Source organism: Phyllopteryx taeniolatus, chromosome 8 (genome assembly GCF_024500385.1).
Source record: "Phyllopteryx taeniolatus isolate TA_2022b chromosome 8, UOR_Ptae_1.2, whole genome shotgun sequence".
In the NCBI taxonomy this organism is placed as follows: domain Eukaryota; kingdom Metazoa; phylum Chordata; class Actinopteri; order Syngnathiformes; family Syngnathidae; genus Phyllopteryx; species Phyllopteryx taeniolatus.
The window spans coordinates 12,490,556-12,502,119 of NC_084509.1; the positions used below are offsets into that span (position 1 = coordinate 12,490,556).

The window sequence follows — 11,564 nt, forward strand, 5'->3', positions numbered from 1 at the left end:
GAGGGGTGGTGGGGGAAGAATGAGGCTACAGGGAGAAGAGATGGCAAGGGTAGAGGACTTTAAATACTTGGGGTCAACCGTCCAGAGCAATGGTGAGTGTGGTCAGGAAGTGAAGCAGGTTGGAACGGGTGGAGGAAGGTGTCAGGTGTGTTATGTGACAGAAGAGTCTCTGCTAGGATGAAGGGCAAAGTTTATAAAACAGTGGTGAGGCCAGCCATGATGTATGGATTAGAGACAGTGGCACTGAAGAGAAAACAGGAAGCAGAGCTGGAGGTGGCGGAAATGAAGATGTTGAGGTTCGCTCTCGGAGTGACCAGGTTGGATAAAATTAGAAATGAGCTCATCAGAGGGACAGCCAAGGTTCGATGTTTTGGAGACAAAGTTAGAGAGAGCAGACTTCAATGGTTTGGACACGTCCAGAGGAGAGAGAGTGATAAAAGCATGGATGAGCTTCGCCTGGTCTGATTTTAGCCAATGGCTGCATTTTTAAGGGGGTCTGAATACTTTCCGTACCCACTGTACATCTATATAGTGTATATGTATGATATATACAGTCATGAATATTAGACTACCCTTGTTTCTTCAATTTCTTGTTTATTATAATAGCTGGTACCACTAAAGGCATTTTACCTGAATAATACAAAAGCTTAATTGTGTTAATAAATAGACTTTTGGTTATTATCAAGAAAACCATGGAAAAGGGCTAGAGCTAGATTTCAGCCCTTATATTCAACTCTTATGAGCTATTTTCGTTGTCATCATTATATTTGTTGAAAAAATGGTACCTTTAGTTGGACCAGGCATTAAAAATAAACAAGAAACAATGGGTCTAATATTTTATCCATGACTGTACAGTTATTAATGACTTCTATTTCTATATTTACATGTACTTTACTGATACTTAACACTGTGTATTTCAAGTTTTCAAACTTTTTGTTCAAGCTTGTAGTGTGCAGTATTCTTGTATTTGACTGCATTGGGTTTCTACAAGGAGAAGAGCCAGATGAGGTTGCTGGCGCATCTGATTCGGATGCCTCCCGGACGCCTCCCTGGTGAGGTGTTCCGGGCACGTCCACCGTCCGGGAGGAGACCCGGGGACGACCCAGGACACGCTGGAGAGACTATGTCTCTCGGCTGGCCTGTGAACGCCTCGGGATCCCCCCGGAAGAGCTGGATGAAGTGGCTGGGGAGAGGGAAGTCTGGGCGTCCCTGCTGAAGCTACTGCCCCCACGACCCGACTTCGGAAAATGGATGGATGGGTTTCTCCCATTGTAAACAATACATTGCGCACCCACTCAGTGCAGTGCTGTTTTTCATTGCGTATGGAGCCACGACACTCAAAAAGTGGACCTTGTTGCTCCACTAGGATAACAAGTGGCTTTGCTTTTGCATTCCGTTGATTTTTATTCTGCTCAAATTCCCCGATTTTCGGAGTAGTCTCTGAAGACGAGTGTAGCCTGTATCCCAGTCAGAGTGCTTCAAGCTGGGCTTCTGTTAAATACAACTGAATTTAGGAAATCTTTGTCTACCACTAACTATGCAAAAACGAAGCCTCTCAAAAACTTTGAGAATCACTGCCTTGGCAATTGGGGGGTGGGGGGGCAGTGAACAGGGGGTTTGCTGTATTCCACTGTACTTTTTTACATCGAGCATGTGTAATCCACACTTTTTTTTCCCCCCTAGCATATTACCTCAGCATTGTCCTCTCTGTCTGCCGGCTGGGACTTGGACCTGGACACCTTCAGGGCTGCAACCCCGAAAGGGCAGGTCACATTCACAAACATCATTGCAACTCTGGACACTTCAGCCCCTCGCCGGCTGCTGCTGACATGCCATTACGACTCCAAGGCGCTGCCTCCAGACAGCCAGGAAAGGGTTTTTCTTGGGGCCAGTGACTCTGCGGTGCCCTGCGCTATGATCCTGGAGTTGGCCACCGCTCTGGATAATCAGCTGAAGTCCTTCAAACGACAAGTGAGTGTAAGCTTGGTCACATGTACTGTGCTGTGAAAAAGTATTGGCTCTCTTCTCAAATTCTTATGTTTTTGCAAAGTTTCCCCACATTGTTTAAGATCATCAAACAAATGTAAATATAAGACAAATATAACCGTAGTGAACTTATAATGCTGTTTTTAAAAGGTGATTTCATTTATTTAGAAAAACAAAGTATTAAAAGTTACCTGCCCCTGTGTGAAAAGGTAATGCCCCCCTAAACCTAATAATTGGTTGGGCCATCTTCAGCAGCAACAACTGAAATCAGGCATTTTCTATAACCGGCAATGAGTCTTTCACATCTCAATGAAGATATTTGGGCCCACTCTTCCTTGGAGAATTGTTTGAATTAAGTACAAAATGGAGGGCCTCTTTAAGGACATACCATTGCATTTCAATCCGATTCAAATCTGGAATTTGACTAGGCCACTCCAGAACCTGTTTTTTGTTGTTGTTGTTTTTTTTAATAGCCCTTCAGAAGTTGACTTTCTGGTGTGCTTTGGATCATTATCCACTTGTAGAACCAAAGTGCATTTCAGCTTGAGGTCACAAACTGATGGCTGAATATTCTCGTTCAGGATTTTCTGGTAAAGAGCAGAATTCATGGTTCCATCAATCATGACAAGTTGTCCAGGTCCTGAAGGAGCTAAGCAGCCCAAGACCATCACACTAGCACCACCATGTTTGACTGTTGGTATGGTGTTCTTTTTCTGAAATGCTGTGCTACATTTACGCCAGATGTAACGAGATACACACCTTCAAAAGAGCTCAACTTTCGTCCATAAAATATTCTCCCAAAAGTCTTGAGAATGATTAAGATGACGTTGTTTTTTTTGAAAAAGTAAGACGAGCCTTTATGTTCTTTTTGGTCAGAAGTGGTTTTCGCATTGGAACTCTGTCATGGATGCCATTTTTGGCCAGTCTCTTCCTTATTGTTGTTATGAACACTGACCTTAACTGAGGCAAGGGAGGCCTGCAGTTCTTTAGAAGTTGTCCTGAGTTCCTTTGAGGCCTCCTGGATGAGTCATTGCTGTACTCTTGGGGGTAATCTTTGTAGGTCGGCTCCATATGATGATGATGGCTCTCCTTATGGTTCGCTGGAATCCTGAAGCTAAAGCTTTAGAAATGGCTTTTGTATCCCTTTCCAGACTGATGGATGTCAATTACTTTATTTCTCGACTGTTCTGGAATTTCTTTGGATCGTGTCATTTTCTTGCAGCTTTTTTAGATTTTTTTTGTCCAGCTTGATTTTGTCGGGACATATTCTGTTTAAGTGATTTCTTGATTGAACAGTTCTGGAGGTAATCAGGCTTGGGTTTGTTCAGTGAAAATAAACCAAAAATTGTGAGTAGCCACAATTAATTAATGATTTAACAAGGGGGGGGTGATTACTTTTTCACACAGGGCCAGGTGACTTTGAATAGTTTTTTCCCTTAATAAATGAAATCACCATTTAAAAACAGCATTTTAAGTTCACTTGGGTTCTGTTTGTCTAATATTTACATTTGTTCGATGAACTTAAACATTAAAGTGGGGAAACTATTAAAAAATATAAAAATTTGAGAAGTGGTCCAATATTTCTTCACAGCACTGTATGGTCTTAAACCTTTGTAATCACTGCCCATATAGTATTTTTTCTTTTTATAAATGCAAAAGTCCACTATTGTTGTAATACTTTTGAGTGATCACATGTACTTTAATACAACCATTTTACCATCTTCTTTTTCCTTTTTCTTTTCATAGAAGCTTCCAGTAACTCTGCAGCTTGTCTTTTTCGACGGGGAAGAGTCGTTTGAGAAATGGACAGCCACCGATTCGCTGTACGGGTCTCGTCACCTGGCCGAACGCATGGCTGCTACGCCCCACCCTGCGGACCCCTCACATAGCACCCTGCTACAAGCTGTGGTGAGGAATAGAGCGCTCGCCCCGCAGTTCATCGTTCATGTCCCCAGCCCGCCGGATAGCAGAATTTTTAAGAGATTGTTCTTGTATAGGTTTTTACAGTATACAGTGGTGCCTTGAGATACAAGTCCCCCGACTAAGGTGTTTTACGAGATCGAACAGTTGTTGTTTCGCTTTGAGTTGTGAGCAAAAATTGGAGATAAGCACGCTGTATTGCGGCAGTGAACTCAACTCACTTCACAAGCAGCAGTTTGTCGGATAGTGAATAATTCTTTTAAAAAGAGGCTTCAAGCTGTTTATTTCCACTCCCAGTTGTAGTTTACTGTCAAACTACACGTGAAACCAAGAGAATTACACATTGTGTATTTGAAACAACCACTGAGCGTTGCCTTAATAAAGTCAGTTTAGCTTAATGCCAGGAAACAATGCAAAACACCATTGAAGAGCTAATGAATAGCATCGGTGTCAGTGTTAAAATGTTTTAAGCAATGAATATTTGAACACTAATGGTGCAGCAACACATACAGTATTGAGAGACAATATACCAATACTCACAGGTGCATATTCTTTATCCTCTGTGAAACAGTAGTTGTGAAACACTTCTTCGTTTGTGCATGACTGTATTAGACTGCCCCCCAGGTGGCTGAGTCACACACACCAAAAGGAATCACAATTAATTAATCATGTTGCACAAAGTCTTTACTTGTTTAAATTATATTTCCTTATGGTATTACTGTATGTTTGTATAAAGTAAAATAATATAGCGTGCTCATTATTAAAAGCACAAAAAGTTAGTTTTTTTTGGGTGAGGCTGGAACGAAAAAATTACATTTCCATTCATTTCAATGGAAAAAGATGTTTTGAGATACGAGTGTTTTGAGTTACTGGTCAATGACCAAATTAAACTCGTGACTTGCTTGTAAATGAAACTTTGGCTCGGAGCACAAAGAGAAAAATCGACCAACTCACAGCTGGTGACTCCAAAAACATGTAGGTCGGGGCACTTGTAAGTCAAGGGACGTTCATTGACGTTCACTTGTCTGTCCAGGATCTCTTTGTGGTGCTAGACCTTCTGGGTCCTCCCAATCCACTAATAGTGAACCACTTTCACAACACGGGACGCTGGTTCGACCGCCTGATCGCTGCAGGTGCGTGCACGAGGGGAAGTGGACAACAAATTTGATCCATGGAATCACCCTTAATCGGTCTCTCATTCACAGAGAAGCGCCTCCATCATCAGGGTCTACTGACGTCGCACCCCTCAGAGCAGACGTACTTCAGGAAGGACGTGAACTTTGGACTGGTTGAGGACGACCACATACCCTTCCTTCGGAGAGGTGAACGCCTATGATGCATGTATTGTACTGGAACTTCAGCCTTTACAAACTAAATAATCAGTTACAACATGTCCAAAATTATTTGTATTATTTTGGTTGTCGTTTGCCCTGATGTAGAAATGCTCTGCATCATATTATTACTCAAAAGTATATTTGTTACTGTAAGCCACTGCGACATTATGCACATTTTGAACATTAACACTGTGATAAATATAGCAAAGAAAAGCAAAGCAAATGTATTTATATAGCGCATTTCATACACAAGGTAACGCAATGTGCAAAAGCATTTAAAAAGAAAGGGGGGGAAAACAGCTTATAAACATTTAAAACAAAGAGAGAAAAAAATACAATATAGAATAAAAATTGTGCCTAAATACAAGTCAATTAAAATGTATTGCGCCTAAACCCTCACAAATCACAGTTAATAAGATAATAGTTAAGCTGGAAAGAATACTTTTGAGAAGTTGATGAATGAGGAAAATGAGAAAGAAGGAAGACTAGAAGAGGCAAGTGTGGTGGACCAGGAAGTAGCAGTGATTAGTAAGGGGGAAGTTTGAAAGCCACCAAAGAGGATGAAAAAGGAAAAGGCAGTCGGTACTGATGACATTCCTGTGGAGGTATGGAAACATCTAGGAGAGGCGGCGGTGGAGTTTTTGACCAGTTTGTTCAACAGAATTCTAGCAGGTGAGAAGATGCCTGAGGAAATGTGTGCTGGTGCCCATTTTTAAGAACAAGGGTGATGTGCAGAGCTGTGGGATCTAGAGAGGAATAAATTTGATGAGCCACACAATGAAGTTACGGGAAAGAGTAGTGGAGGCTAGACTTAGGACAGAAGTGAGTATTTGCGAGCAACAGTATGGCTTCTTGCCACAGATGCATTATTTTCCTTTAGGGTGTTAATGGAGAAGTACCGAGGTCAGAAGGAGCTACATGTGGTCTTTGTAGATGTAGAGAAAGCCTATGACAGAGTACCCAGAGAGGAACTGTGGTACTGCATGGGGAGGTCTGGAGTGGCAGAGAAGTATTTTACAATAGTAAAGGAGATGTATGAGGGCAGCAGGACAGTGGTGAGTTGCCCTGTAGGTGTGGCAGAGGAATTTAAGGTGGAGCTGGGACTGCATCAGGGATCAGCCCTGAGCCCCTTCCTGTTTGCAGGCGGCAGTCTTGCTGTCTCCGTTGAGGACTTGACTGCAAGTCATTTTTATGGGAATCCAGCAGTCTATGGCCCGATCCTGAAATCCCCGGTAAACCGACCATGGCTAAACAAAGTGGACAACCAGCCACCCCGTCATTAGTCAGTAAAATATAAAGAATTCGCCTTCCTCAACTATCAGCAAGATGGAAAAAACAGCTTATTATTATAGTCTTTAAATAATTTTTTATTTTCAATCACCTATTTTAAAGTCTATGATCTCAATGGGGACAGCAACACTGCCGCCCAGCGAATGGAGGGACGGGCCTTCCCACATGTGAATATTCTCAACGTGTGTGTGTGAATATCTTGAAAACTGCGTTATGTTTGTCTAAAAAATAAATGCGCGTGCCCGCTGATACACAAACGCACCTTCATCACTTCACAAGCAGAATTGAATATTTACGAATGATGAAGTCATGATACATGCGCTCACACAACAAAAATCGCAAATATATTTGTGGATTTGAAAAACGTGTGCAAATCACGGCTGAATTTGTGGATCTGAAAAACACTGTAAATCATGGATATTTTTGTGCCTTTGAAAAACATGTAAAAATGCCAGATATTTTTGTGTAAATAATTTTGAGACAAATCTCTCTCCATAAAGAAACGGGTCCAAGCAGGTTGGAACAGGTGGAGGAATGTGTCAGGTGTGTTATGTGACACAAAAGTCTCTCCTAAGATGAAAGGCAAAGTTTATAAGACAGTGGTGAGGCCAGGCATGATGGACAGATTAGAGACAGTGGCAGCAGAGAGACAACAGAAAGCAGAGCGAGAGGTGGTGGAAATGAAGATGTTTAGGTTCTCTCTTGGAGTGACCAGGTTGGATAGGATTAGAAATGAGCTCATCAGAGGGACGGACGGCCAAGGTTTGATGTTTTGGAGACATAGTCAGAGAGAGCAGACTTCAATGGTTTGGACATGTCCATAGAAGAGAGAGTGAGTTTATTGGCAGAAGGATGATGACGATGTAGCTGCCAGGCAAGAGAGCTAGAGGAAGACCAAAGAGAAGGTTGATTCGATGTAGTGAGGATGCAGGAGATGGGCTTACATGGAAAAGGATGACTCTCTTTGGTGACCCCTAATGGGACAAGTTGAAAGAAAAAGAAAAAAATCTCCAAAAAAATTGGAGTCGAAACTCATTGACTAATTACCTCCAGAAAGCACAAATCATTTTTTTTATAACACTTGATGGCTGGTGTGCTAGATGTTTAGCAGGATTACAGTATATATGTAACCAATTTATAGTAAAGTTATTAAATGTTGGTGCCGATCAAGGAATTGATTTAACTTTTTGTCATTACAGTCTTCTAGCATTACGGCCAGATTGGGTAGCGACCTATTCATTCTGGCAGATGGAATTATAGTGAGAAAATGATGCCTGTATCCGCTTCATAATGAGCTTTTGGAGTGCAACACTATCGTGCTTTTTCCGGGATTTTCAGGCCTTGACGGAGATCTGCGCTCTACTGGTTATCATCATTGGATGGGCTGGCTGGGAAAATGTACCTAATGTTATGCCCAGTGTCAATTCGTAGTCAAGTCAGTATATTTTAAAGAAGACGTGCATTTTTTCCCCACAAATAACAGTTCAGAGACCTCAGAATATTGGCAGAAAGCAAGCACCCATAAAGATATAAAAAATGATTTTCATTCATAGAGGCAGGACTTTATACATACGCATGGATACATCACCAAATACTAATACCCCTAACTGGCACCATGTCAATAACTGAACAGTCAAGTAGTATCTGTCGCTAATCAGAAGCTAACGCTAATCCATGCATCCAACAAAACTCATTGCAGCTCTGCTTAGCTTTTGGCTTTGACATGACAGCAGGATTGTCGCACCCATGGCGGATGTGGGTGTTTCTGCCTGATAGAGCCGCTGCATAATGTTTCCCCACCAGAAGGAGCAGCACAATATCCTTTGAATTGAAGCAAAAAAATCTGGTGAAAACTGTAATACTATTAATATTAACTCATTCTTAATTCTTCCATTCTATTTAGTTGTTATGACTATCAGAATCAGAATCAGAATCATCTTTATTTGCCAAGTATGTCCAAAACACACAAGGAATTTGTCTCCGGTAGTTGGAGCCGCTCTAGTACAACAGACAGTCAATTTACAGAACACTTTGGAGACATAAAGACATTGACAAAAAACAACAACAAACAACAATTGTGCAAAAAGATGACTATGTGGTTTCATAAAGTAAAATATTATTGAGTTCTATTTTCCCAGTTCCTTTTTAAGATTTTTGTTTTGTTTTGGGAGGCTTGAACAAATTAGAGGATTTTTGATGTTTTGAGCTACGAGCATTCTCACAGAATAAAATAAACTTGTAAGCCAAGAGACCACTGTATTTATATACAAGCAGTTAAAAAGTCAGATGTCGGTGTAACAATACTGTATTGCAACAGACAATACAATACGCTTGGTGCCACTTTTACTGTCGACCTGATGTGCCACATAAATCTGCCAAACCAAAGCTTGTCCGTCACCCCCAGGCGTGCCCGTGCTCCATGTCATCGCTACGCCCTTCCCAAATGTCTGGCACACGGTGGACGACTCTGAGGAGAACATGCACCGCCCCACCGTGGAGAATCTGACCAAGATCATGGCCGTGTTCCTGGCCGAATACCTTGGCTTCTGAAGTTCTTTTTGGTGATGGTCTTCAAATGACCACAAAATGCAATTTATTTGCACCTCAGTGGAGAGATGTTGCTTGAGTGAAGTAATCCTTAATAAACCAGCAAGGACTGGAATGAGAAAACTGCGCTATCAACTGTACAGCAGCTGTACGTTACCAAAGATCTACACACTGCTGTGTCCTATGTCAAGTATCTCTTCTAGTACCTAAAGGTTATTACAGCTGAATAACGATTGTGAATTGCTTTAGCCTTTACACTTCATCCTATGAATTTGAGATGGACTAAAGACAATTTTTTTTGTTGAATTATTTGTGTATAAATCAATGTCAAAACACTGAAATGTATTAGGGGGAAAAATATTGAGCATTTTACTTGCAAGAAACTATGAAAATGGTACACCATTTTTTGACTTGTTGACCTGTTAAATGATATGAATTTACTGTGGCTAATCGCTTTTTGGGGAAAGCTGAGTTCATTTTATCACCCAAGCTGGTTACCTCCAGACCTGTTCAATGGAATCAGAATCAAAAGATTCCGATTTCACTTAACACACCCATTGGTTACCTCTAGACCTGTTCAATGGAGAAATTACTTTACAATGGAGAGTAGAACCTGTCTGACAAAATGAAGTTGGACAAAATGCCACGATCCTAAGATAGTCAAGAAAAGTTGAGAAATAAAATAACTGACTAATAAATAATCTACTAGTCTAAAAAGGGTTGGAAAGCCATTTTTCAAGCGTTGGGACTCTAGCAAACCACATGGAGCAGTGGTGAACCTTCCGAGGAGTGGCCGGCCTACAAAAATTACCCCAAGAGCACAGCGATGACTAAGGTCCAGAAGGTCACAAAGGAACTCAGGACAACAACTAAAGAACTGCAGGTCTCCCTTGTCTCAGTTCAGGTCAATGTTAATGACTCAAATATAAGGCAGAGACTGGGCAAAAATGGCATCCGTGGAAGAATTCCAAGGTGGAAACCACTGCTGACCAAAAAGAACATAAAAACTTGTCTTCCTTTTGCAAAAACATCTGACTGATTCCCAAGACTTTTAGGAGAGTATTCTATGGACTGACGAGACAAAAGTATAACTTTTTGGAAAGTGTGTGTTTCATTACATTTGGTGTAAATGTAAAACATTTATATGGATTTCAGAAAAAGAACATCATATACCAAGGGTCAAACATGGTGGTGGTAGTGTGATGGTCTGGGACTGCTTTACTCCATCAGGACCTGGACATGTTGTTGTGATTGATGAAACCATTAAGAGAAAATTCTGAAGGAGAATGTTTCCGTCATCAGAGCACTGTGTAATGTTCAAGATCATCAAACAAATGGACTGCCGAAATGAAAGTTGAGCTTTTTGGAAGGTGTGTGTCTCGTTACATCTGACGTAAATGTAGCACAACATTTCAGAAAAAGACCATACCAACTGTCAAACATGATGGTGGTAGTGTGATGGTCTTGGGCTGCTTAGTTCCTTCAGGAACTGCACAACTTGCCATGATTGATGGAAGCATGAATTCTGCTTTTTACCAGAAAATCCTGAAGGAGCATGTTCAGCCATCAGTTTGTGACCTCAAGCGGAAGCACACTTGGGTTCTGCAGCAGAATAATGATCCAAAACACACCAGCAAGTCGACTTCTGAATGGCTTCAAAAAAACCAAAAGGAAGGTTTTGGAGTGGCCTTGTCAAATTCCAGACTTGAATGCAATTGAAATGCTGAGTCATGACCTTAAAAAGGCTGTTTCTGCTGGAAAACCTCCAGTGTTGCTGAATTAAGACAATTCTGCAAGGACAAGTAGGCCAAAATATCTCCACAGACATGTGAAAGACTCAATGCCAGTTATAGAAAATGCTTGACTTCAGTTGTTGCTGCTGAGTGTGAGCCAACCAGTTATTAGGTTTAGGAGGCCATTACTTTTTTATAGATCCCCCCCCCCCCCTTAATAAATAAACAGCTGTATCAGTGTCAGTTTGAGAAACTTAACGGCCGTCGCATTGCTCCAACACGTATCTCAATTTACACAGGATCTCTTCTTGACAGTTCCTGCAGCGCAAGGGCTGCTACCACTACCACTCATGAAAATTAAACTTCTAGAGCAGGCATTCACACAAAGCCAGAGATCGTCTATTAGGAGGCTGCACTGGACTGAATGAACTCCAGTCAGGGACAGAAAAACTAATATGCTTCCAAAAACTGCAACGCCAAATCTGTCAAATGCTGAAGGCCTCACGTCAGTCCAAATAATAACTGAAAAGAAGTGTTTCGTCACATTTGGGAGAGCCTGTCTAATACGGTACGTTTTGTAACGAATGTGTGTTTGAGCCATCGTTGAACGTCAACAAAGTGATGTTTGGGAATAATCTTCATCTGCAGGGCAAATTCACTGGAGTGTTTCATTGTGACCCTCATCCATCCAAATAAAAAAGGAAGGCAAGGATGCCAGAGTTAACGGTAGCGGTTTCCCAAAGTGGGCGAACAG

At 41.5% G+C, this 11,564-nt stretch overlaps 1 protein-coding gene across 2 annotated transcripts in view; it reads left to right on the plus strand.

Moving 5' to 3' along the window:
* qpctla (glutaminyl-peptide cyclotransferase-like a) overlaps positions 1 to 11,068 on the plus strand; it is a 24,182-nt gene extending 13,114 nt beyond the window's left edge. For both annotated transcript variants that reach the window (XM_061783264.1, XM_061783265.1), the window contains exons 4-8: positions 1,684 to 1,971; positions 3,733 to 3,894; positions 4,940 to 5,039; positions 5,112 to 5,228; positions 8,935 to 11,068. In XM_061783264.1, the coding sequence (XP_061639248.1) occupies positions 1,684 to 1,971; positions 3,733 to 3,894; positions 4,940 to 5,039; positions 5,112 to 5,228; positions 8,935 to 9,080 (813 nt within the window). In that variant the 3' untranslated portion in view covers positions 9,081 to 11,068. The remainder of the gene's footprint in view (positions 1 to 1,683; positions 1,972 to 3,732; positions 3,895 to 4,939; positions 5,040 to 5,111; positions 5,229 to 8,934) is intronic.
* The last annotated feature ends 496 nt before the right edge of the window (positions 11,069 to 11,564 follow it).